The 26,398-nt window shown below is 40.7% G+C and overlaps 3 protein-coding genes across 5 annotated transcripts; all 3 read left to right on the forward strand.

The window, feature by feature from the left end:
* The first annotated feature begins 613 nt into the window (after positions 1-613).
* Positions 614-5,680, forward strand: nprl2 (NPR2 like, GATOR1 complex subunit). Its single transcript, XM_034586452.1, has 12 exons — positions 614-873; positions 1,129-1,302; positions 1,829-1,920; positions 2,052-2,220; positions 2,318-2,426; positions 3,388-3,524; positions 3,695-3,792; positions 4,140-4,176; positions 4,740-4,833; positions 4,914-5,031; positions 5,131-5,273; positions 5,367-5,680. Exons 2-12 carry the CDS (start codon positions 1,231-1,233, stop codon positions 5,432-5,434), a joined length of 1,137 nt encoding a protein of 378 aa, XP_034442343.1. The 5' UTR covers positions 614-873; positions 1,129-1,230; the 3' UTR covers positions 5,435-5,680.
* Positions 5,681-6,761: 1,081 nt separating this feature from the next.
* zmynd10 (zinc finger, MYND-type containing 10) lies at positions 6,762-12,531 on the forward strand. Of its 2 annotated transcripts, XM_034586532.1 has the most exons (12): positions 6,762-6,953; positions 7,303-7,411; positions 8,420-8,536; positions 8,627-8,680; positions 8,807-8,953; positions 9,050-9,138; positions 9,857-9,951; positions 10,046-10,218; positions 10,546-10,671; positions 10,751-10,872; positions 10,963-11,088; positions 11,998-12,531. In XM_034586532.1, exons 1-12 carry the CDS (start codon positions 6,868-6,870, stop codon positions 12,095-12,097), a joined length of 1,344 nt encoding a protein of 447 aa, XP_034442423.1. In that variant the 5' UTR covers positions 6,762-6,867; the 3' UTR covers positions 12,098-12,531. The 2 variants fall into 2 exon arrangements, with proteins under 2 accessions (XP_034442423.1, XP_034442424.1); XM_034586533.1 differs by lacking the exon at positions 8,627-8,680.
* A 703-nt stretch (positions 12,532-13,234) lies between these two features.
* Positions 13,235-26,311, forward strand: LOC117761503 (ras association domain-containing protein 1-like). 2 transcript variants are annotated; one of them, XM_034585453.1, is made up of 7 exons: positions 13,235-13,520; positions 14,660-15,017; positions 16,165-16,289; positions 23,984-24,088; positions 24,236-24,521; positions 24,635-24,750; positions 24,852-26,311. In XM_034585453.1, exons 2-7 carry the CDS (start codon positions 14,699-14,701, stop codon positions 24,996-24,998), a joined length of 1,098 nt encoding a protein of 365 aa, XP_034441344.1. In that variant the 5' UTR covers positions 13,235-13,520; positions 14,660-14,698; the 3' UTR covers positions 24,999-26,311. The 2 variants fall into 2 exon arrangements, with proteins under 2 accessions (XP_034441344.1, XP_034441345.1); XM_034585454.1 differs by lacking the exons at positions 13,235-13,520; positions 14,660-15,017; positions 16,165-16,289 and adding an exon at positions 20,912-21,534.
* The last annotated feature ends 87 nt before the right edge of the window (positions 26,312-26,398 follow it).

A 26,398-nucleotide genomic window follows, 5' to 3' on the forward strand; every position in this document is an offset into this window, starting at 1 on the left:
ATACAGACTTCTTAGATTACCCCAGCAGTATAAGCAGAGAAATAAATCCATTGACAAAAGGCAACGTTAATCGTTCAGATCATCTTTAATGTAAACAATTATAATTTTTGCATGTGTCCAGCTGGGGATTTACTGCTTTTAATTCAGTTTTTAATAATTCAAACTATGAACAATCAGTTTGAGGTTTGCAGTGTTCGTTGGCCGAGTGCAGGTGTCACTTTGGGCTCTGGGTGTGTGATGTGCATGAGTAGTAATCTTATATAGGCTTATATAATCTAATGATAACATAATAGTCACAAAGGGAACATTTAGGGAACATTTTATTTTTAAGGCTACTTTAAGTGACGGAGTGTTTTTGTAATTTCCATCAGTACTGAAATGTTTGATTTCTCATGTTAAGACCGTTTAGTTCACGCAAATCCTGCGAACGGCCAATTGTAAAACCATAGACTGAAAATAGAAAGGGGTTGTTTCTAACAATTATTTTCTACAGTGCTGAGGTACCACGTAAAAATGGTTTGAGCCAATTCAATGGAAAGTGATTTGAAAAAGATCTGCTGCGCTGGTTGACTTCTGTCTTTCACGGCTTCCGTTTTTTTGCGCGGGTGATTTCCGGGGCTCCCTGAACGCGTCAGTGCTGCTGTTTTTGTCGCGTTCAAAGACTGAATTTAAAAAGTCTCTCAAACGGTCTGAGATCAGGTCTTCAGGTCTTCAGGTCTTCTAGTAAGTGACCGACTGACAACACACGTGTCCGCGCAGTGTTCAGACTCTAGAAGCACGTGTTTCACTGGAGATCAGCAGCTCCGGAAGCTAACAGCTAGCAGCTAGCTATGACTGCTAAATAACAACAGAAGGGAACAGAGGAGAAAACAGGGAAGACAGACAGAGGAGACATACAGGGGAGACAAACAACTGAGGAGACAAACAGCAGAGGAGATAAACAGGGGAGACAGACAGAGGAGACAGACAGAGGAGATAAACAGGGGACAGACAGCAGAGGAGATAAACAGGGGAGACAGACAGAGGAGATAAACAGGGGAGACACTTACAGGGGACAGACAGCAGAGGAGACATACAGGGGACAAACAGCAGAGGAGACATACAGGGGACAAACAGCAGAGGAGACATACAGGGGACAGACAGCAGAGGAGACATACAGGGGATAAACAGAGGAGACACACAGTGGACAGCATCATCTTCTCGTGAGGGGCTGACAGGTCTGTGACAGGCATGAGCTCGAGAATAGAGTGTATATTCTTCAGTGAGTTTCATCCCACTCTGGGACCGAAGATCACATATCAGGTAAGTGTGTCAATATTTTAAAGTCAAGACAGGTCTGGACGATACAGTCGAGAAAATTGTTGACAATATTCATCACGACAAATGTGACTTTATTGATTCCTTTTAGTGTGAAGACTGATTTCAGAGCTGCATCTTAGTCCTTTGATGTTTCAGGAAGTAGAGCTGTAATGATAACTTGATTAGTTAGTGGAACAGTAGTCAGCCAGTAGTTTGATAACTGATTCATCGATTTTAGTTATTTGTCAAGTAGATTTAAGTCCCCTTGGGCTGTGGGAACACTTGTGTCACATTTTATTGACCAAACAACAAATCAATTCATCGCAAACAGATTAATCAATTGTAAAATAATTATTTGTTGCAGCCTTTATATTTAATCGGAATGGAATCGTTAATGCTATTAATGGTAAACATGTATTTAATCCGTGTACGTGTTGTTGTATCGACCTCGGTACAGTAGATGATCTTCCCAGTCTGCCCTACTGGATGCATATTGTGATGCAGCGTCTCCTGTGTTCTCACCTGACAGGTTCCAGAGGAATACATTTCACGGGAGCTCTTTGACACAGTTCAGGTTTACATCATCACCAAGCCAGAACTGCAAAACAAATTAATAACAGTGTAAGTGATGTAACGCTCCTCCTCTGTCTCCTTGTCACAATTCATTGGTTGTGTTTTCATATATACGTGAAAGGTATGTTGCTTGTTTTTTTGTATCAATCTATCCTCCGTGCCCTTTACATGTATTTTAGCACCGCCATGGGAAAGAAGTTAATCGGATGTCCTGTGTGTATCGAACACAAGAAGTACAGCAGAAACGCCCTCCTGTTTAACCTCGGCCTCGTCTGTGATGCCCAAACCAACACGTGTGCCCTGGAGCCGATAGTGAAGAAGCTGTCTGGATACCTCACGACTCTGGAGGTAGCGATGCAGTTTCGCACCTTTCACATTTGTCTGCTTTAATATCTGTGTTATTCTCAGAAGTTAATGTTAATCTTTCTGCCTTCTCGTGTTGCAGCTGGAGAGCAGCTTCATTTCCAACGAGGAGAGCAAGCAGAAACTTTTACCCATCATGTCGACCTTGATGGAGGAACTCAATGCCACAGGAGCCTGTACCTTACCCATCGGTATTATCACAGTCTTTACAGTGCACACGTTTTATTGGTGGCAACAACCGTCTGAACCCACGTGAATGCTTAGAGTGATTAAATGCACGTTACATTTGCTTTGGACATAAAACAGCCCTGATATTGTGATTTAAGTGTAAAAGCCTATTGAGTCAGTGTTTGTAGAAAACATTTCGTTCAGTTGTTAATTTTCTTGCAACACATTTTCAAGACATTGTGGCAGCAGCACTGAACGTTTCCATGGAAAGCTGATGGGACATTTAGTGACAATATTTGCTAAAGAGACAAATTAAGAAAGCACCAAGATACAGCAGCACCATAATGTAAACAGCTGTGTGAAGGCAAAACACACGGTGGACAAAAACACGCAGTTTATAGTTTATCATTTCAATTTAATCCTACCATTTGTTTTATAAGATGTATAAACACAGTATTCACACTATGTTATTTATTTATCTTCCCAGAGTATACTGTACTATAAGAACATTGAAGGACCATATACTCTGACGTCATCTGACCTGCTACAGTTTCATAATTAACAGAATTTTCTTTTACAATTTTTCCTCGTACATTTATTTTTTTTGTGGCCACCACCAGAAGTTGAACATTGAAGACTATGGCATTGATTCATTCAGCTTCTCCTCGCCCCACTCTCTCTCTCTTTCATGCTCACACATTGACAAAAAGCTTCCTACGTGTGCATTAGCATGTAAAACGGGGAAGTGCGATCCGATGTGGAGACACTTTCTAATGCCAGGTGTGAACTGATAAACTTGTAGAGCCGTCCACTTGTGATCAGATCACCTTTGATGGATGTTAATACCAGTGTCATGTCACCAGTGCTTTTTATTTATTGTTTACTTTGAATTCAACGCGAGAGCTAATCTTTATGGTTTATGATTGGAAAATGGTGGCAACAAAAGTTGTGACAATTTCCAAAAATCTAGTCTCTTTGTTTCAGACAAGTCAAATACCATCCACCTTAAACTAATCCAGCTGCGGAAGGACCCCCCGATTGTCCAGGAGTACGATGTCCCAGTTTTTACCAACTGTAAAGAGCATTTTATCAAATCTCAGTGGGATCTCACAACTCAACAGGTAGTGTGCCTGATATCTAGCCATTTTTAAATAGATACAATGGGTACAATAATAGGTACAATATTGTCTTTATTGCTGTAATAATGAAGAGGTACATAGTAATGAATATAGGTCCGGTCATGAGGTTCGGTAGAAACCAGTAACGCTGGACTGTGTGATGCCACCTGCAGATTCTGCCTTATATTGATGGATTCAGACACATCCAGAAGATTTCAGCTGAAGCGGATGTGGAGCTGAATCTTGTTCGTATTGCGGTGCAGAATCTCATGTGAGTATATTTCTGTGCACAAAGGGCAACACACACACCAGAGGTGTTTGATGTGTGTCAGAACACCCTCGTTCATTATGTTCAATATAAAGTACCTTAATCCAGGAAATCAGTGGGGTCACTGTGAACGTCATTGTGGGTTGATCCCCGTCAACACATCAGAATGAGCCACTGTGTTGTTCTCCAGTGCTGATGTGGGTCATCATTTCCGAGATGATCACTCAAATCACATTACCTGGCTTCAGATGATTCATTAGGACACGGTACAGCTGGTGTGTGTTGTACCTCAGTGTGATGATACTTACTTTTGCAAAGAAAGATACTCAAAGTCTCCTTTTCCTTCACAGGTATTACGGTGTCGTGACTCTGGTGTCGATATACCAGGTACAAAACCAAACTCACACAGTGACACACACACTGGATTTATTCCACTGCAACCAACAAAACACAAGTCTTAATTGTTAAATCTGTGGACTAGTAACAGCTAACAGTCTGTTCTCACATATTTAAAAAGAATGCATGTTAATATCTTGAACTACTAAGAATTCTTTCTCCAGATATTAGGACTTATCCCTCCACATTTTCTACCTTATTTTCTTTATTCCTGTTTTTAGTGTTTTCTTGCTTCTCTTTAAGCTACTTCTCCTTTTTCTTTTTTTTTTTTAACTATTCCCGTTCTAACCTCAAGTTCCCTTCATGTGTTCCTGTCTGCTGCTTTTCTATGTAACTGTTATATTCACCACCGGATGCCTACATTTGGCTTGGGATCAGGAAAAGTAACTGTCTATCGAAAAATATAAGGAAGTTAATCTAAGAATGCAAGAGTTTGTTTCACAAAACATTTCATTTGTGTTCTCAAAATGTCATTTTTTTAAATGTGTCTCTTTCCTGTAACTGACGTCTGTTTTGTTTGGTGACTGTAACTTGTGCCTCTTTATTCCCACCAGTACTCCAATGTGTACTGCACCACCCCCAAAGTCCAGAGCCTCATAGACGACAAGTCCATTCAGGAGGAGTGCCTCAACTATGTGACCAAGCAGGGTAAATAAGTCTGATTGCTGAACTTAAGTGTGTTTTTCTTTTATTTGGTAATGTTCATCGCATTTTTTTACATCATTCAGGTCAAAAGCGAGCCAGTCTGAGAGACGTGTTCCAGCTGTATTGTGGTCTGAGTCCAGGCACCACAGTTCGAGACCTTTGTTCTCGCTACTCGCAGCAGCTTCAAAGGGTGGATGAGAGGTCAGTGTCGCTCAGCTTAACAGTTCCGGAAAATACTTTATGGCTCATGAAAGATTAGGTCAGAGTGACATTGGTGTGTCATGTCATGTTGACTTTCAGGAGGCTGATTCAGTTCGGACTGATGAAGTCTCTGATTCGTCGGCTGCAGAAATATCCGGTGAAGGTGATCCGGGACGAGAGGAGCCGGCCGCCTCGACTCTTCACCGGTGTTCATAGTTATGATGAGATCTGTTGCAAAACAGGCAGGTTTTAAATCGCCCTCTGATTGATAAGAAAACCCCTTTTCTGAAGTTTGCTCGCAGTCTAATAACTCGACTGGTGTCATGGTTTTACAGGGATCAGTTACCAGGAGCTGGACGAGCGTTTGGAAAATGACCCCAACATCGTGGTGTGCTGGAAGTGAAGTGAAATGAACTGAAAACAAAAAAACTGCTCGGTGCTGCATTCAGCCGTCTGACTTAAAGATACAGAGGTGCCTCCACCAAAGATGCCTTCAGTGAGATGAAGAGTTTTCCTGGAATAACTGAGAAAAGTGAAGTGTTATTTTGTAACTTCAACATCTAGGTCAAAGATAAAGGTGGTATTTATTAATATTGTAGAAAAAATAATATGTGACTAATAAAAGAAAATTTTACATTGGGGTTGTTTTATATCACTGAGTTATTAGCCCAGTTTATCTGGTTATTTATGGCCCTGTCCAAATGTTTTACATGTTTAGATTCTCATCTATCACACTGTAGCATCAGGGTGGTGTCTCTGATTGGTCCAAAATTTACAGCACAACGTGATCCCGGACGTTCGGCCAAAGTTCAAAAAAAGGAGCCATCTTCAAGAGGAACATAGAGTCCTGTAACAGATGATCTGATCAGAGCTGTGATCTCAACACTGTGGAGGTAGTCTGTGATCACTAGTAGGAAGAAGACACTGAGGCAAAATCCATCTAAGGACAACATACATGCAACAAGATACTGTGAAAAACAACGTTTACTCGCAATACAGTAGATTATATTTAACATTATCCTATTACCACTTTTACTCAAGTCAAAGCAGTGGTGGGGGTAAGTCAATTTACTAAAGTACTGCATTTAAGTACAATTTTGAGGCACTAGAATTATTTATACTATGCTTCTTTGAACTACAATACATGATTAGATGATCTAATTAGTAAATAACATATACCTTGTATATTATTCAAAGTGGGTTATCCTCAAATCAAATTGTACCTGTTATACATATATATATATAAAGGACAATATACACATATATAAGATAAGCAACTATATGATAAAATATAATCAAAAGAAGTGCAAAATAAAGTTCTTCAATAAAATATAAGCAAACAAAAGTCAAGGTAACAAGGGTGCAAAGATCAGACAATGTCAGCAGAGTAAACTGACTGAGGAAGTCTAATAAATAATATAGTAAATGCATTGTATTTAAGTGTTATGCTAAATACCGTATAGTGTAGTATTCATTTGTATATAACAATTATAGAATAAGAAAAACAAACTTGGCTGATCCCACGCTGATCTTACAAACTCACTTGTTAGTCGACATGAGGTAGATATGAGTAATTCCTCGACACTTGATTCTCAGGCTGAGCTGTTTTACTTGAAGCTGCACCGCCCCCCTCTGGCGGAAAAGGGAATGTCCGCTCAGTGTGTGCTCGGTTCACCGTCACCATGACAACCACAGGAGACGCTAACACCAGTTTAACAGTGTAGCAACAAAGGCAGCTTCCTTTCAACAGTGTGATATCAAAGGCAGCCGCCTTAACATATCAACAACTTGTTTGTTAACTTTTAATTTCAGTTTCCAGTAGTTTCTCTTAACGACATGGAGTCTGTGATTGTTCCTGCCGAGGCGGAGGGGTTCGTTCAGAGTCTGGAAACTTTCTCCATCAAGGACGTGGGCTCTGCAAGGTAACACAACATGCTAACCCTGCTGCTAGCAAGCTAGTTAACGTTACTTTACTAGGTCAGTTACCCACTGTTAACTAGCTGTGTGTAGGAAGGTAAGGAGAGCTAACAGATATTTAGATAAATGAAAAACGTGTCAGGAAACAGTGAAAGGGTCCATTACATTTCTTTGCATGTCATGTTTGGTCCAACCAGCAGTTCAATACCCAGTTCTTCAGTTTACAGTGATTTAAAACATAGAAAAGACGTTAAACCCTCTCACTACAGAAGCTGCTGAGTATTTTGTTGAGCATTTGAACTTATTTTAAGGATCTCAAATTATTGAATTGTGTTTTACTCTGTGTGTTGACAGGTGGTTCAGACAGCACGAGTACATCGAGAAACTTAACATACAAGCGATCCTGAACGCCTCCGCCATGCAGGATGAGTTCATCAAGGAGCTGCTGGTGTCGTATGGGAAGGTATCTGCCACCTCTGTGTACTGCTTATTCTTTTTAGGGTTGCAGGGGCACTCGAGCCAATCTTAACTAACGTGTAGAGTCTCCAGTTAACCTAACCCCAATCGACATGTCTTGAGGGAGGCTGTGGTCTTGAGACTGTGGGAGGAAGCTAGGGTACCTGGAGAAAACCCACACAGACACAAGGGGAACATGCAAACTCCACACACAAAGCCCCCCCCCCCGCCCCGGCCATACTGGGATTCAAAACAAGACGCTGTGTGGTGACAGTGCTAACCACTGCACCACTGTATTCACATGATTTTTTAATGTTGTTGGCATTAAAGAGATAGTTCACCAAAAAATGAAAATTCACTCATTATCTACTCAAAACTGTGCCAATGGAGGGGTGGGTGTTTGAGTCCACAAAACACTTTTGGAGTCTCCGGGGTAAACAGTGTTGCAGCCAAGGTGACCCCTTCTTCTAAATAACAGAAAAAAACATAACGTGCCTCCACACTGCTCCTGTGGTGTCCACTACCGGAAGTAGCGATGCTAACACGTCCCCTGCAAGTGCCTTTGAGCGAGAGCTTGTGTGCGTGTGTACGTGAACGCGGTTCACGTACACACAATGTCAGAGGACATTTAGGCTTAAAACATGGCGTAAATGATGCCGTTTCAAGTCGAATATGAACGCCGGGGCGTGCAGACACTTGGGTTACACCACATGAGCAGTATGGAGGCATGTTATGTGTTTTTTCTGTTGTTTTTTTAAGTCTGAAGAAGGGGTCCCATTTACTTTACAATTGTATTGGATTTGGCTGCAATGCTGTTTACCCCTGAAACTCCGAAAGTGTTTTGTTGACTCAATCACTTCACACACCCCTCTAATGGCGGTGAACTATCCCTTTAAGAAAAGCTCTAACACACTGTAATAAAACATTTCTTACAGTGATAGAGGTTCTAAGTCTTACAGAGCTGTAAGTGTACGCATTAACACATTTTTAATTTTCTTTTCCTCCCCCTTTGTAGATACCTCTCCTGGTCCATGAGATGATCCTCGTGGAAGTGTGGAAGCAGAAGGTGTTCCCTATCTTATGTCAGCTGCAGGACTTCAATCCTAAGAGCACATTTCATCTTTACATGGTGGTGAGTGTAAAATTATTCAAGCTGTAAAATTACGATCAGCTCGCAGCTCTCACAACTGATTTAATCTGTTCTTTCATGTCACCGTGTTAGATCCACCATGAAGCTACAATCATTAACCTTCTGGAAACGATCATGTTCCACAAGGTCAGTATGTAGACCTACGCAAACTCGTGAGTGATATGAATCTGTTGCAAATTCTCAAAATCATCCCAGCAAGGGAGTGACGACTCATGTTACTTGTGACTTAAAAGGCTTGTGTGTTCTGTGTAGGATTCATGTGAGGCAGCGGATGACGCTGTTCTTGATTTGGTGGATTATTGCCACCGCAAACTCACCCTGCTGGCCAGCAAGGCAATCAGGGAGAAAACTACAGCTCAATACAACCTGACAGATAAAACAGATGTATCCTCTCTAGAGGTAAAGGATGGTTCTCTTTATGTTCAACACACATTACACGAGTCTTTCTTTCGCTTACATTGATGAGAATGAGCTTTCTTTTTTTCCCCGTTGAAGGAGTTGCAGATTCAAAGCGTTGCACTGGAGTTTGAGATCTCGCTGAAGGCTGTTTCTGTGCTGCGCTACGTCACAGATCACACCAACAGGTATGATCATGTCCGAGTCGTCAATAAGGTTAAGGGATAAAAAGTTTATGGATCAGATGTGTAGTGATCCCTTAACTCGACTTATTTTATAGATTCTGAGATCTACCAGTCATTACCTCCACCAAGGAGGTTATGTTTCCTCCCCTGTCAGTTGGTTTGTTTGTTTGTCAGCAGGTTTACTCCAAAACTTCTGAACAGTAGAAGGATCGGACACGGGCCAAGAAAGAACCCTTGAAATTTGCAGATCCCACTTTCTTAAGAATTGCAAGATTTCACATTTTCACGAATTTTCAAGAGATTCATTCATGGATCTTAATGAGAAAAAAAATCTCTCATATTTTGAGGACTAATATCTATGGGTGTGCAGCTTGGTTGGATTTAAAGGGACTGTTGGGCCTTGGCGGAGGTATCCTAGTTTTAATTATTGATTTATCCGACATCCACTGTTAAAAATGGGAGGAAAGATGTATCCCAAAAAATGTGGACCCTGTCCCAATTTTACATCTTACATTTCTTATTTTGTTTGACAAACAGTGTAAAACCCAAAGGTATTTAAATAACAATTAATGAAAATATAAAGCATATTTTCAAATCTGAGAATCTGGCACCAGAGAATATTCAGCACTTTTGCTTGAAACGAAAATGAGTAATCAGTTACCACGAATCTGTCAGTGTGCTACTTGATTCACCTACCGATCCTTTTTCTTTTCTTGTACAGTATCAGTGTCATCAATCGCATGCTGTGCACCCATAACCTGCCTTGTGTTCTGGTTCAGCTGATCGACTGCTGCCCTTGGAGTCGCTGCAGAGAAGGTACGCCGCACCTCTTACATGTCAAATATGTCTTTATGTTTTTTTACATCTACTAAAAATGTGTGGGTGTTTTTGCCTCTGCCTGCTGCTCTAGGTGAGGTGGAGAGGTACATAAACAGCAAGTGGCAGAAGATTCCTGTGGACGACCATTTAAAGATGACAAAACTTGACGGCCAGGTCTGGATTTCCCTTCACAATCTGCTGCTAAAGGAAGATTGCCAAAGAAAATACGACTTCAACAGATTCAACAAGAATCAGATGCTGAAGGTAACGTTTCTTTCCTACTGGATATTAGCTGTACACAGAACCTGAGGAAGTGTGTTTGTGCCAGATCACTTTCCTGCAACATCATATCTGATCTCCTCACAGATTCAGTTTCCAAAGGTTGTTTTGACCAAGATGTTTCCTCCTATTATATGTTTCTCATCCTCTTCCTGTCACATTACTTATACAACCAGAGGGCCTCGTGCCTCCTCCTGTGATCACATTTCTTCTTACGATGGAGTCGTCCTCACTCATAGTAGATCATTCTCATGAGGTTTTTATTGTTGCGCTTGTCACTGTATTGTTTTGTTTATCATTCTTGTGCCACAGCTCCGAGGTTTCTTGACAGAGGTGCTGGTTGATCAGCTGCCGAACTTGGTGGAGCTGCAGCGTTTCCTGGCTCATCTCGCAGTCACAGATCCAGGCCCTCCAAAAAAAGAGCTTGTTTTGGAGCAGGTACACTCTCAGACACACACATATCCTTATGTCAAACTGGGTCCCTGGGAATTTACTTTCAATGTTCCTGTTTGCGTAGATCCCAGAAATTTGGAACCACATTGTGAGTGAGAACTCTGGGAAGTGGAAGGCAATAGCAAAGTATCAAGTGAAAGAAACATTCAACCCATCTGAAAATGACCTGAGACTACATGCAGAGAGGTAATACTGAAAACACAAGATCTAACTCACCAGACTCCGTTCATATTGCATCGGGATTGAGATAATAGTTGTGTGGTTTTTTTTGACCAGGTTGGCCCAGACGTACAACTTGGATGTGATGGAGAGTTTACTGCCTGAGAAGCCAAAGTGTGGATGCTGTGGGAAAGAGGCAGCAAAGAGATGCTCTCGCTGTCAGGGGGAATGGTACTGTAACAGGTACGTCCTGTATCGATGGGAGTCCAGCAGTTAGACTGGACCAGACCATTGTAGTTAAGAGTTAAACACACAGTTTGGTGCTCATGACTTAAGGAGTCATATGTACAGTACAAGCTGGTGAAAGTAGTCTCCGATGCTAACACTTTGAGACACAGACAGTCAGGTTCTGTTCTGTGACATGGATTTCACAATAATAGTTGGAAGCAGTCCATTAAGTCGGTTTGGGAATCTGATAGACTCTTCTAGATGCCCCCCTGCATTCCCAGGGTTGGGACATTAACATTTCATGTCCCATCATGTTTGAAAATGTCTCAGGAGCGATGGAGGACAATGCTTGGTTTACTGCCATTAATGTATGTAGGTGATTTGTGTTTGCATCAGACATCACACTATAACTCTCAGAGGAGCTTGTACCTCAGCCAAGGCCCAACTCTTAAATTCCATGAGGACTTGTGAAATTGAACAAAATTATAGATATCAGTTCCCTAAATATGCCTGATTTTATTTGTATCTAGATCAATGTAGTATTCCCTGGTAAATTGGTGAAAATGTCAAAATCTTGCAACATTAAAGAAAGTGAAAAAATAAATCGTGGATCCGCCCCCTGATCTGGATCCACAGCAAAATGTTATGGGTTATTCTCTGACTTGTACCTCATCCTTTCTCCAGGTTCTGTGATAATCCATTGAGTAGTTTTTCTGTAAGGATGATGAATAACAGACAAACAAATGCTGATAAAAACATTATCTGATCCATGCTTATCAGACATATTATCTGTACTTCTCCATTTCTTAAATAAATATTTTTGCTTTAAAAAAAATATCTTATTCTAAATGTATGATATTTTCCTTCAGGTTTAACTAAAATGTGAAATCTTGTTTATCTCTTTGTTTTGTTTGTGCTTTGCAGAGAATGTCAGGTGAAGCACTGGCCTAAACACAAGAAAGCGTGTCAGCTCATGGTCGAGGCCACAGAGAAGATCCAGATGGATCTGAACATCGACGGCTGAAAGAGAAACTGTTGCTCGCTAATGTATAGACAGATGGAAAGTGCAAGATGTTACTCTTTAAACCAAAGATGTGTGGAAAACAGATCTGCATGTGGACATTGAGTTTTGGATTCTAATACATTATAAATAAGGAAACTTCTTTCTTTTACTGTTTGGAAAGTTCATCCCCTGTTACAGACTTTAGCTTTTCCTTTTTGTTTTGAACACTGTAATGTTTGTTCCTATATCATAAACTAGAAGGGAACTCAGAGAGCGAATCCCTCTGCCGAGCCGGACTGGTTAATCTGCATAATGATGTATTGAGATCAGATACATATACCATGTACACAGAAGTTTTCTGCAAACTGCTAACATTAAACACAGGCAAAATTATGTGATAAAGTTGAAAGAATATTTGTTAATGTGCAGGAACTGAATAAAGACCCCCCCCCCCCCGCGAAAATATTTGTTTTGATTCACAAAATCCAGATCATCATTCAGATCCACACCACATTTCACCTGTTCATAGATACTCTACACGTGCTTGAATTCTACATAAATATCTCTGCATTATTTCTCACAATGTTAAAGAAAGAAAATAAAATAGGAATATTACCACCCGATCTGAGGGCGAACGTGTTTCCAGAGGAGGATAACAGCGGGCATTTAGGATAAAAACACGGTGTAAATGAGAAAGTTTCGAATTTGAATGTCGGAGCTTACGGACACTTGGATGACACCACAGGAGCAGGAGGCTTTTTCTGTTTCGTTTTTTTCTGTTTTTATACGTTTAAAGATGTGGTCACCGTTAAATTCAATTGTATTGAATGTGGTTGCAACGCTGTTTACCCCTGAAACTCAAAAAGTGTCTTGTGGTACTCAAACACTTCACCCACCCCTCCATCCGCATAGTGGTGACTAGATGATGAGTGAATTTTCATTTTTCTGGTGAACTATCCCTTTAAATCAAAGAAAAGTTATAAGACTTTTTTATAAAAATGCATTTTTAAAAGAAAGCAGATAAAACAATACATCATAATTTAAAAGTATGATAGAAAAAGACATTGTCACACTTGCAGACACGTGTGTTTGGTTGCAGACTCGGTGGGTGTGGGGACTGACTCCGGACTCAGAAGCACCCCCTATGTGAAACCATTCCGGATGTACATCAGCTCTCTCACATCTCTCTCTCTCTGTCTTGATGGGCCGCTTCCTCCTGAGATCCAGAGCAAATGACAAAGAATAGATGGGTGTAGACGTGTTAGTCTCAGGTTAGCTTCAGGTCGCAGCCCGCGGGGCTGATCGCTTATTTCCACAGATGCGTCCTCTGCTCACCTCCTCCGTTACTTGGAAACTGTCAGAAATGTCCGCGGAAAGTTTTTCTCCTCGGATGGAGGAGGAGGAGGTGCTGAGACAAAGCGGAGCTGCTTTCTCCTCCGTCTTGGTGAGTTTACCTGAAAATACGTCAGTGTTTTCCTTTAAAACTTTAAAACCTGAGCAGTTACATTTACTTTAAATGTTGTTTCAGACTAAACATTTGATAACTCATCCCCCGAGTCCCCCTGAACGCATCTTCTACTGTTCTACTTATAGAGGATTTATAACTACTCTGAAAACCGCCTACAGTGCTTTATACACATTAACATGTTACAGTTATATGTCTAACATGAGGCTGTACAGTGCTTTATATACATTCACATGTTACAGTAGTATGTCTAACATGAGGTTATCAGACCCTGCTTCTCTTATGTCAGGTCAGCAGTCTATGTAATATTATATAATCACTGTACGTTACACAACACAGAAAACACAGTAACCTACAATGTGGAAATCAAACGTGTGATGTTTACTGTGCATGACAATAGTATAAGACAAAAGCTGAAATAGAATCACTGGTAGAATACAACTAAGTACAGTTGCAGTATGTGTTTCCTTTAAATGCTGCTTTATATGCATAGAAAATATACACAAATGTAAATGTTATATTTTGTAGCAGTTATTGTACAGTTACTCTGCAGAAACATTTAGCTGAAAATACTTTTTTACTTTAAGTAAAATTTGGAGTACTGGTCTTTTACTCAATTACTTTTTATATGTAATGTCTGTACACTAGATAGATAAATAGATAGATAGATAGATAGATAGATAGATAGATGGATGGATGGATGGATGGATGGATAGATAGATAGATAGATAGATAGATAGATAGATAGATAGATAGAAAGAAAGAAAGATAGATAGATAGATAGATAGATAGATAGATAGAAAGAATGATAGATAGATAGATAGATAGATAGATAGATAGATAGATAGATAGATAGATAGATAGAAAGAATGATAGATAGATAGATAGATAGATAGATAGATAGATAGATAGATAGATAGATTCATGGGAAGTCAGTCATAAATCTAGGGGTCTTTTGGGTTTTTAAATAATCTTTTATGAAATAATGTGAATACAGGGTGAACAATAGTCAATAGTGACATTTCTATGACCAAGTGAACCAAAATAAAACCGTATGGTTTCTGTTAAAAACTCTTTACCTGTTGCACCATTTAATCTTCTGTTGTCATGTTTGTCAGTGATCACAGAAGACGTCAGGCTCTTCAGAGAGTGACACAATGTCCTGGGGTGAGTTCATCGAGCTGCGAGAGCTGCGCACCAACAGAGAGCAGATCGAGCTGACCGCCACACATGTTCCCTGCTCACCTCCTCGCCTGGAAAGAACCAACGCCCTGAGGATCAGCCCGGGGAAGGTCCCGGACCTGCTGAGCCGGGTGGGCATCATCAGGGTCCTGAGCAGCACCCAGGACCCCCAGCTCCCAGAGGAGAAGGGAGAGGGACACAGCTTCCAGCCCTGCAGCCACGCTCAGCCCACGTGGTGCGACCTGTGTGGAGACTTCATCTGGGGCCTGTACAAGCAGAGCCTGCGCTGTGTCAGTGAGTTGGCTTATCTGGCCTGTGTGTGTCTGTGGGGTTCAAACAATATCAATAATTGTCACAAGATAATTCTCAAAGAATGTCAATATAACAAAAGTTCAATATATAGAGATATATTTCTTATGCATTGTGCACAGTGAGGAGGTATAACACATAAATGATCTACCTCAGATTTGTAAAATGTTTTGCTGTTTATCAAGTGTTTTTCGTTATCTGCTCATAAAGAAGATTTTAAAAGCACAACCTTCCCTCAGGAGCAAAAATCTGTCTTAAGACTTAAAAATAAATAATAATATGACATTTATCCTGATATTTATCAATATCATTTTTATTTTGATATCATTTTCTGCCACATCCCAGAGTCCTATCTGTGTGTGTATGTGTGAATGCTTCTGTGAATATGCATGAATCATCTGACATGAGAGCAACACTTTGGGAAATGTGGTTAAACAGAGAAAGGAGAAGCCACTAATTAGATCCAAACAATCCTGTATTACATCACTCACTCGTAATGGTACGGCTTGATTCACCAGCTATTCTCTCCATGTTGTCTTTCAGCAGAAACAAATGGGCAGAGTGGTTTTATTTTAGGACTGAAATATCCATGAAGCATGTTATCAGGTGTTTTTAAGAAGACAGTGTCTAACATGCATTCAGCCGTGTATGTGGTTTTGGTCGGCTGGTCAATGTATTGTCTCAGTCAGTGGAGCGACCTGCTTTCTTTTCCTGCTCACGACGCATGCACAGAATTGCAGAAGTCTTTGACTTCCTTTTGATCGACTGAAACCAACTGAAATGTTGCTGCGGTTTGTGTCAAGTGCAGAAGAAACTATCCGTCTTTACAGTAATCTGCTTATGAAACTGTTAGGGAATCATAATGATTTATGTGCATAAACACAGGTCTTACACTGATAACAACAAACATGATCATGACCATAAACCATTAAATGAATCATATATTTCTACTGCACACAGAGATGATGAATATTTGTATATGTAGAGATGAGTGTTTACAGCATAATCACAAGGAAAACGACCAGTGCGAGGTCATCACCCATTTACAGCTGCACCCCAATATCAATTTTGTCATATGCATTTAAGTGTTTTGTGGTATCTGTCTAAACGTAGCTACTTTCTTCACTCACAGATTGCAGATTCACGTGCCACTACCGCTGTCGAGCCCTGATCCAGTTGGACTGTAGCTGGGACGGAGGCTCGCTGTCCGACCAAACATGTGTCGTGGAACACGCCATAGAGACAGACACAAACGTGGTGAGGACTTTTGTATCTGACAGCAGAGTATTCATCAACAGTCCTTATGTGGCTGTACCACAATAGTTACCATCTACGTGCATTTTTTAGCGTTTTCAATATCAAGAAATGATCATCATATTCTGCCATTAAAGGTAAGGTAAAGGGTGAGGACACTGGTGGCTTCAGTCAGGCACATTGTGTGTCACCTGATAAGATTATAAAGTATTTTAGCCGGAAATGCATTACGGAACCAATCCCTTGTTTTTATGGCAAAAACAGGAACCATTTGCACAGCAATAAATTAACACTGTTCACCCAATACCACTAACTGCACTGGTTCAATTAAGACCATGTGATAATTACCTGTATAACTGCTGTTAGCAGTTGTGCAGGGTGGCACCATGCAGGTTGGGGTTGGTGGGTTACAATCAATAATCACGTTTTAGGAAGTGAAGGAATTTTTGAAAAGGGGAAGTTTGTCATTGAGACACACAAAACGTTACAGTTAGCTCACACTCTGTGCAATATCTTGTTCAGGTAATCAACTACAGCGGATTATGTCTGCAGACTCCTTCAGCCTGTTGTTACACCCATATGTGTTCAAGTAAGAAATAAATAAGAAAACAATATCAACATCAAAAACAGAATCAATAATCACTTCACAATTTTTTTGTGTGATGAATCATAAATTGTGTTCGTCTGAGTGGGTTAAAAGAATAACATTAAGTCAAGGGTTACATCATGTTTATTTACAGGACATTACAAGTGGTAAAAACATGTCAATATGTCCAATACAGATAAACAGGATACACCATTCATTTGAGATGAATACTACTACTTTATCAACACTGTTCAAAAGTAAGATAATACAGAAATCAAACATTAAAATGCAGCATTAAAACAATAACAATAAAATTATGAAACAGTCAAAGCATATTAGAAATGAAATGGTGTACTAGACTTAATAAAAGGCTTTTTTTGATTTAAAAGATGTCACTGATTCTGCAGACAGGGAGCTCCAGAGCTGAGGAGCCTTGACTGCAGAAGCCTGTCCACCTTTCGTCTTGAGCAGGGACTTAGGGACAGAGAATCTGAGGCTCCGCTCTGGCTCATAGTGGAGCAGTAATTCAGCAATGTAGCTGAGGGCTAAACGGTGTTGTGCCTCATAGATGATCAGTAATATCTTAAAATCAATTCCAAAACTGACAGGGAACCAGTAAAGAGAGTCCAAGACAAGGGTTGTGTGATCTTGTCTCATTTTACTGGTTATAAGCCAAGCAGCTGTTTTGAACTAGATGAAGCTGTGAGACACATTTATGGCTCAACCCTCAGTGCATTGCAGTAATCAGGCTGCGGGGAAATAAAAGCACGGATGACCTTCTCCAGTTCAGTCCTGGAAAGAAAGGGCCTGATCTTTGGGATGTTCCTTAACTGATAAAAACTCGACTGAAGAGCGTCCCTTCTGGGATCCTTTATATTTATAATGAATTGTTTTTCAGAGAAGTCCCTGAACTCTCTCCCTCTAAACTCGTAGAGAGGTCCTCACTATGCTTCTCTGCCCCACAACAGTATCATTTCATTTCAAGGCTCTGAGTCAGTAGCTGTGGGAGGCAGATGTGCTTTGGTTTCTTGGGTAACGGGTTTTATTGACTCTCTGTCAAACACCTGTTGCTTATCAAAGGACGTCTGGAATTTAAAAACATCAGTGAACTCTAGAGCAGAGTGTGAGGATGTTGTGGGTGTTGGAGCTTTTGTGTGAGAAGAACTTTTTATATTTTGACTTGATACAGCAGGAAAAGTACAGGTGGAACTAATGAGACTTATAGTGGTGATTCAGAGCCCTCGAGCTCGCTGCCATGAACACAGTGCAGCCACAATTAGTGTTATTAATAACATCTGTATTCTCCTGCTCAGACTTGCAATTAATTACACAAAAACAACTCAACAGATTTCCATAAACCCTGGTGGATGGATGTAGTTTGGGTCAGGAAGTAACTACATTTGGATGTGGATCTGAATCAGATTTCTTTTAAATGTTCTTTAATATTAGGATATTTTTCATAATTTTATCACTATTTCAACTGAGTGCCGTCAGAGTTTTGTATCCATGCAAAAAGCAGATTTGTACATTTGAATTTTACCAGCCTTGTATACTTTTAAAGTGTCAGAAACACACTCATGTATGAACAGCGGTGTGAACACATGAGTTTACACTAGGAGGCTCCAAAGTATTTCCTGCCAGTACACACATTGGCCTTTCTGCTAATACTTCACCTCACTGCACTGATTTGTTATGTGGCCAAAGCAGTAATGGCCAAAGATGTGACCTGGACTGCTCAGCATGTGAGGATAATTGCCAGATGACTTGACCAGTTGGTCTTGTGCCCTTAATTTGTAGTAAAATAACTTATTTGTATCATGAGTTTCAGATACTACACGTGCATTTCAGCTTTAAATGTTGTTAATTTACAAGCAGAAAAATACTTTTCACAATTACCTCTAACCCAGACTGACACGAAGCTTGTTTTGTCAAAAATGCTAAAATATTTTATTCATATTTATTAAAAAAAAAAGAGCAAATATGAAAATGTAAATATATAAGTAGATAACATGAAATGTTTGACAATTTTGCAAACAAATTGACTCAAAAGATTAACCGATTATAAAAAGATTGACCAATTTACTCCACCAGTTTTATACAAAAGATTCTGTTCACTATGTCTTATGTGGCTGTGGAGGGGCTTTCCCATGGAGGAATAACCCTGATAATGTCATTTCAGTTATCTCAGCTTAAGTGGACTTAAAAATGTAAAAGTTCTTCTGCAGACCAATTCTGGAAGGCACATCCACCCCATCTCATTCAATGAAAAAAAACCAGAATCAAATCCAAAATAGCAAATGAGCAAACATTGTTCATTTCAAAAGTTTAACTGTTGGACACAAGATCTCTCCAACTTCACTGGAAAGTTCACTTTCTGTAAATGTGTTCTGAAAGTTTCACTGATGCAAGAACTCTTCCTACATTTCTTTCACTCAAATAAGGAAGTTTATGAAGTTTTAATTTGACAAATCAAAGTTTTTTTTTTTTTACCAAGATATATTTTTGGCATACAAAAATCCCTACTGCTATAAGCAACATGGGCACTGCTGTTGTCATAAAGAGGTTTCATTCATATCTCGTAAAGTCCCTGGTGCTCACATCTGAAGCCTCCTACATTTGGGGATTTCTGTCTAACAGCGTGTTCGTGTCAGTCGTTTTTTGTCTTGCTGTCCTCAGACACGTGGAAGCGAACTGCGACTCCCACTGCTGGTTCATGAACTCTCCTCTTTTGTTGAACTGTGACAGTTAACCCACGGCTGTGGGCTCATGGGAAATGATGTTTGTAAAATGCAGCTACAAAACAGAAATTTTGAATAGAAGGTGATGTTAGATCCTTTTTATTTCTTCCTTGTCTAGACATGTGTAGTGAGCCACACAACATTGTTCTGTTCTGTTGAGAAAATCTGTGTTCAACAGCTATAGTTACATGTGGGAATTTCAATGAGATTTTCTGCCGAGACAGATTCTGGATTTTCCAGTTTCACTACATCTCTCTGTGAAACACAAAATACATGTTTTGTCTTTTATGTTGTGAGTCGTAGTTCTACTGAAGTCAGCAGTTCTTCTAATTTTCTGTTGCCTGACTAATTGATTCATTGACTTAATGCTCCAGTGAGATATATGGCAACCTTTACTCAAGTGCTGTACCAGTTTGAGGTACTTTTCATGCTACTTTATTCTTTTACTTCATTTCATTTCAGAGGGAAATATTGTATGTTCTAATAATGACTTTACAAATTAAGAGTTTCCACACGAAAGATATGAAGAGCTTGAAAAACAAAGTGATTTGTTTTGATTTGAAGGGCTGTACCAATATGTAGAACTTAAATTATTAGTTGATTTATTATTAGCTATATATTAATTTTACAAGCAAAAAAGTTGATTCAGCTCCTCAAATGTGAGAATATGCTGCATTGTTTTAATGATTACAATTTAAAAGCTAGTGGTTGAAGAACTTGGACATACTTAATAAACATTAATTGCATTTCTAACTATTTTCAAAAAGATCTACAGATCAGTAATAAAAAATCAGTACTTGCAGCCTTATATGAAATATTTAAAAATCAGCTCCACCTCATAATCTGTAACAGTACAATGCTGCAATAATGTATCAGGAATAATCTGATGATATATAATAGTTCAACCGTGAGATTGGGCGTTTCCTCCATTTGGGGCTTTTGCCTTTAAAATGTTAAAACCCTATCCTGATTGTACTTTCATACTTTTGCTTCACTAACATTTTGCAGTACTTTAACTACTTGTAACAGAGTGTTTTCTCATGTATTAGTATCAAGTATCCCAAAAAGGCGTGGTAGCATCTCCACCCTTGATGAAGGCCTTTATTATGAGGCCTGTATTCTCTAGTAGATTTTCCACTATCAAGCTTTTCAAACTGGATCATGAATGGATGATTGTGGGCTCTTCCGTTCCAACTGTATACGGTTCACATGACCACGGTGGCCCCGCCATCACATGGTCTGCTCCGCGGGGGGAAGGGGCAGCATCATCCGGGGAGACTGTGGCATTTCCTGTCGGCGTCCAATCGCGGCTGCTGTCGGCGGGTTTGTGTATTTTCCAAACTCGACTTAACCAACGGCCTATGGAGGCTCCTCCTGCTCCTCCTGCTCCTCCTCGGCGGGGGGAGGGAGGGAAGGAAGCGGACCCGCGGCTGTGAAGGGCGGGGGCCCGAGTACATCCTGGTTCTCACAGACTAGTTCACACAGTGGAAACGTGGCCGGTAGTTTGATTGAGAGGAAGAAGAAAAAAGACCCTGAACAACTTAGATTCTTGTGATCACTTTTATTTCATCGCTTTTTGAGATCAGCTCTTTGAAGTTAGCTAACTTTGCCATCGTCGTCCCTCCAGGCTTCCGTCCACTCGGTGTTTTCCAACCCACACTTCGTTAAAAGTAGTTTGATTTGCTCGCTTTCAGTCGCGTTCCCCGCAGCTCCCGTCGCCCACTCTCGTGTGAAGCCGGTAGTCAGCATGTCAAACGCGGCCAGCAGCTCGGACAAGACCCCCTCCTTCGACATGACCTGGGGCAGCTCCGCCAGCAGCGGCTACTGCAGCGAGGAGGAGACCGACCCCGAGTTCGAGCAGTACTTCACCGCCCGGACATCTTTCTTCCCCAAAACCAAGAAGCCCGACCTAATTGTTAAGAAGGTGAGGAGAAAGTAATGATAATGTTCAAAAGAAATTGGCTTCGATAAAAGTGCCAGCTTCGTGTAAAGGGGAAGTGAGAGGTGGGTGATGGGCGGCTCATGGAGCAACACCCTGGGTAGTTCTGCTTTCTGTCTGTCACTTTATATCAACTTATCCAGACTGTTCTGGGGTCGTGGGTCAAAGTGGAGGGTCCTGCAGCAGCACCCCTACTTGTAAACCTGCTGCTGCTCATGTTGTATAGAGTGTGTTTTGCTCAAGGGCACATCAGCACAGATGCCAGCCAAGTGAGGGGTGGAGTTCTGGTTCCTCTGGTTTTGACGTGTGTCATCCAGAACTGTGCGATTTGGTCCCAAAGTGTCAGCAAAATACAAAAGTTTATCAGTCGATATCGATAGTTGTCACGTTAATTTCCCTGCACCTGATGCAGAGGACGACACACACTTGCTAAACAGCAAATTTGAGGTAGAACATCAAAGCCAATTATGTACAATTCCTCCTCACCTTGTTAACCCTAGAGTGACCTTTTATAAAACGCATACAAGTCCCTAGAAAACAAAGCAAGCACTGTTGTTGTTTGTTGCATCAGTCTATCGTTTCTTTTCTTATGGTAATAAGCACAGACCCACATCTGACCTCATTATCAGAACAACCCAAATGTCATGTTTTTGTGACGCACACTCTCTTCTCAAGTTTCCAGCTTGACACCCAACATTATTTCACTCCCTCGTCCCTCAGGTTTTTCTCACAAAATTTCTCAATCACAGATGAGTCATGGAATGTTTTGTATTTGTCATTTTTTTGTATTCTTCTTCGTCACCCGCACCCACTCGGCTATCATCTTTCTATACCAAGAAACGAGCGCTGTTAACTTTAAAACACTCAAACATTCATAGCAATCAGTTCATGTGCAGGAGCCATTTTCTTTTTTTTCTTGGTAACTTCTCTTACACAATTGTTGACACTTTATATAACGAGACACTCCTTCACTTGGCATGTAGAGACACAGTTGTTGTGCATGCTCTCCTGCTGTTACCATAATGGAAATGCTGACCTGGCCCTCATATTGATTTATTGACTTGTTAACAGTAGCGCATTAACTCTACAGTCGTTCAATTTGCTGCGGTTGCTGCTATTGATCTTGGTCCACTTGACATCAATTTGTAATTTACTCAGCCTTTTGAATGCATACAACTTATTTATTTGACATTCTGTGGTACAGCACTCTCATTGTCAAATAAGCCAGGGGAAATTGAGGTGTGGCATGTTTTTCCCATATATTCATTCAAAAAACATGAGAAAGGAGTGTCAGTGAGTGTCAGTGCCAATGAAAGCAGCTTTCAGACTGTTAAGACCTTGATGTTTGGGTTTTACTCTCCCAGAAACCTCCTGCTCCTGGAGTGCAGTGTGGAAAATATATTTGTGCAGTCTCTGCATTAATAGTTAATGTTGGGTAGACACAGGAAAAGCCCTAATTGAGTTAATGGTCATTCAGATGCTCGAGGCCAAATGTGCATGACTGAAACATGACTGAAACATGACTGGGAGTGTGCGGTTGATGAGGCAGATGACTGGACAGGATGTGCCTGTAAAACAAGGGAGGGCTTTGTCTCTCCCACTTGTGAGAGCCAGAGCGGCGAGGCTATTTATATATGAATACCAAGTAGAGGAATGTAATGCAGAACCGTTGGTCCCAGTCATTTCAAACAGCTGCAAGTCCAGTATCTCTCCCACCACACACACACACTCACACTCACACTCACACACTCCCATTCTCCCTTGCCTCACCCCTCCTACACCGGGGATCAGAGCAGAAGAACAGGATTGGCCAGAGCTGACATCATCGTTTTTCGCCTCTGCTTCGTTGTCAGGAAGTTGAGTCTGATGCAACTGGTGCTGAGTGTTGGAAATGATTTAACTTCAATCGACAGGAAGGCCATAAACAACATATTTGCTTAAGCGCAGGCGTTTGTAATCTTTTTTTTTTTTTTATGCAGTGAGATTACATTGTGATCTTGCTTGAAATTTGAAGTTGAAAACTGGACATTTTGTTTTTCTTTTCCCATGTGACCCCAGGTCCACACTATAAAACTACACACACTCACTTCCTGATGACCATATTGATACATAAAAGGTTTTCCAAACAACAACAGCAGCATGTTGATATAAGGTTTGTTTCCCCATGTGAAAGCCTTGCCCTTTGAACTACACTCCCACTGAGGAGTCACAAACATCTTCGTCATGTTTTCATGCTAGGTGTCTTAAACGTCTGTCATTTTTACAGAACGTGAATTTTTTTTAGGAAGCCAATGTTAGAACCTATGATCCTGTATGAAGTGTCCATATTGTGTGGGATATTCTGCAATCCCCTAAAATAGTTCTTGTTGCGGTTTGGAGGTGAGCGCTGACACCTAGTGGTTTAACACTGTAACTTCCTCTCTGTCCGCTGCAGGATGAACAAACTGAATGTGGAAAGCAGGAGTTGACAACTGCAGTTATTCAGCAGAAGGTGAAGGAGTACAACTCTCAGATCAACAGCAACCTGTTCATGAACGTGGTGAGTACTGATGAATAACACTGCATCCATGTAGTTTGTTGTAATTGCGAATTTCTATTCAGTGTAATATATATATATATATATATATATATATATATATATATATATATATATATATATATATATATATTTCTTTTTTCTCAATAGAACAAGGACGGTTCCTACACTGGCTTTATTAAAGTACAGTTCAAGCTGGCCCGACCTGTGTCGGTTCCGCCTCCTAAGAAGGGAGGTCACGATGCTGGAGGCAGGAAGGCCAGCGGAGTGAAGCGTCGCACCTCTTTCTACCTGCCAAAGGACGCGTCCAAGCACCTGCACATAAGCTCTCGCACTTCTGCTCGTGAGGTCATCGAGGCCTTACTGAAAAAGTTCACTGTGGTGGACAATCCTGCCAAGTTTGCTCTGTTTGAGCGCAGCGAGCGTCATGAACAAGGTATTACATATTTTTAATTTTAAAATTCAATCCCCCTCTCATGTTATATCATTTGAATTTGAATTTGTTTGCTGTAAATTAGATTATCTTTTTTTTCTTCCCCTTTTGCTAAGTTTATGTTCGCAAGCTGTCTGATAACGAGCGCCCCCTCCGCCTGCGACTGTCTACTGGACCTAATGAGAAAGTCCTGAGTTTTGTGCTCAAAGAAAATGAAACTGGGGAAGTCAACGTGAGTGCAACAAGATCATGACGATAAAGAATCCAAACCATGTATGTATTTTATGTACTTTACAGGCTCTAATGCAGTTTCTCTCCCCTCTTCATTTGCAGTGGCATGCCTTCTCCTTCCCTGAGTTGAAGAACTTCCTGCGCATTCTGCAGCGTGAAGAAGAGGAGCACGTCAAGCAGATAGTGCAGCGATACGCCCTGGCCCGCACTAAGATGCAGGAGACTCTGGCCGGCTCCACCCCCGGTTGAGGCGTCCCTGTGCCGGGGATTAAACGTGCACTTCTTGGCTGGACAATCGTCTGATGATGACCAGTCATCGCTGCATCCAAAGATCCCAGAGAATACAACTCAAAACGCCTCTTAGGTGAACGAGAGAGTGAGACAGGGCGCAAGACAATGAGAGAGAGCTGGCGCGAATGTGCGTGTGAGATGATGCGAGAGATGAGAAGTGCCTTACACCTGGAGAGTCTGATGTGCCTGAGAGAATGAGTGGAGAGAAATGAAGACTGGCAGATGAGACAGCGGTTGTGACCGTGTTTGGGCACCAACTAATTATCCTGTACCTTAGCTGTGTCACTTTAGCTTTAAAGAAATGTTAGCGATGGTTTTATTATCATAGGATATTAAAGACAATCTCTTTGTCACCTTTATATTAGAAGTAAGTGCAGCAACTGTGTTTTATAGTTGAGCAATACATCCTGAAATTACATTCCTGTTATTTTTCCGGAAGACAAAATTATAAGATGTCAAACTAGAATGACACTCAGCAGGGCGCAAACCTTCACCAAGGCCCAACCTTAAATTCAATGAAGCTGCACCCAATTGTGCACACTCATAGATGTCAGTTCCCTAAATGTGTCAGATTGTTGTAATCAAGATCTGTGAATTACTTCTTGGGAAATTGGTGAAAATGCCACAGTAAAGACAAATTCCCAGATTTGCCCCTTTGTCCAGATCCACACCAAAAATATAAAGGGTCCTGCTGACAATCAAATTAACCAACCAACAAACATAACCTCCTTGGCGAAGGTAACAAGCTATTTCTGCCCTTTTTAAACCCATACAATCTGGTTTTGAACAACCCACCATGAAAAACACTTCTTAACCTCACACTGACAATTTCCCATCAGCTATTCTTTAAAAAAAGTTTGACATATTTGCTGCTGAAAGGTATTTGGATTTTTATTAGTCCCAGTCTCAGAAGAATGCCATGTCCTCTCCACACCCTTAGTGGGTGCAACACCTTTTTTATTTTTCTAGTCGAAGTACTAGTTGTATGTGTAGTGTATGACATATGTATGAACAAATGTATGCCGTTATGAACGTCTGGGAGACCGATGTCACTCAGTTTGACTGGAATCGTGAATGAACATGTTTCACTGAAAAGCTGTTTTCTTCATTCCTTATATCAATGTTTTATTCTGTCCTTCTATCAAATGTTTGTCTTTATTCAGCTTCACGTTCTTTATATTCATCTTTGCACAAATCTACATGTTGTAGCCTGACAGCCTGAACATATGTGACGAATGTGCACTGCGTTGAGTAAAGAATTTCCCTAGTTCTGACAAGTTTGTGCATTTTCTTTCTCAGCCATCACACATACAATGATAATCCAAATATCCTAATGGGCCAAAAGTAAAGTATTTACT

Source organism: Hippoglossus hippoglossus, chromosome 5 (assembly GCF_009819705.1).
Source record: "Hippoglossus hippoglossus isolate fHipHip1 chromosome 5, fHipHip1.pri, whole genome shotgun sequence".
NCBI classification, from domain to species: domain Eukaryota; kingdom Metazoa; phylum Chordata; class Actinopteri; order Pleuronectiformes; family Pleuronectidae; genus Hippoglossus; species Hippoglossus hippoglossus.

Excerpts from the sequence above, each read along its gene's own strand:
- LOC117761503 (XM_034585453.1), top strand. The coding sequence starts at position 14,699 with ATGTCCTGGGGTGAGTTCATCGAGCTGCGAGAGCTGCGCACCAACAGA. Across the intron at positions 24,089-24,235 it reads GCAACCTGTTCATGAACGTG|AACAAGGACGGTTCCTACAC; the intron begins GTGAGTACTGAT and ends TTTTCTCAATAG. Across the intron at positions 24,751-24,851 it reads ATGAAACTGGGGAAGTCAAC|TGGCATGCCTTCTCCTTCCC; the intron begins GTGAGTGCAACA and ends CTTCATTTGCAG.
- nprl2 (XM_034586452.1), top strand. The coding sequence starts at position 1,231 with ATGAGCTCGAGAATAGAGTGTATATTCTTCAGTGAGTTTCATCCCACT. Across the intron at positions 1,303-1,828 it reads GACCGAAGATCACATATCAG|GTTCCAGAGGAATACATTTC; the intron begins GTAAGTGTGTCA and ends CTCACCTGACAG. Across the intron at positions 2,221-2,317 it reads GATACCTCACGACTCTGGAG|CTGGAGAGCAGCTTCATTTC; the intron begins GTAGCGATGCAG and ends CTCGTGTTGCAG.
- zmynd10 (XM_034586532.1), top strand. The coding sequence starts at position 6,868 with ATGGAGTCTGTGATTGTTCCTGCCGAGGCGGAGGGGTTCGTTCAGAGT. Across the intron at positions 8,954-9,049 it reads CAGATGTATCCTCTCTAGAG|GAGTTGCAGATTCAAAGCGT; the intron begins GTAAAGGATGGT and ends TCCCCGTTGAAG. Across the intron at positions 10,219-10,545 it reads ACAAGAATCAGATGCTGAAG|CTCCGAGGTTTCTTGACAGA; the intron begins GTAACGTTTCTT and ends CTTGTGCCACAG.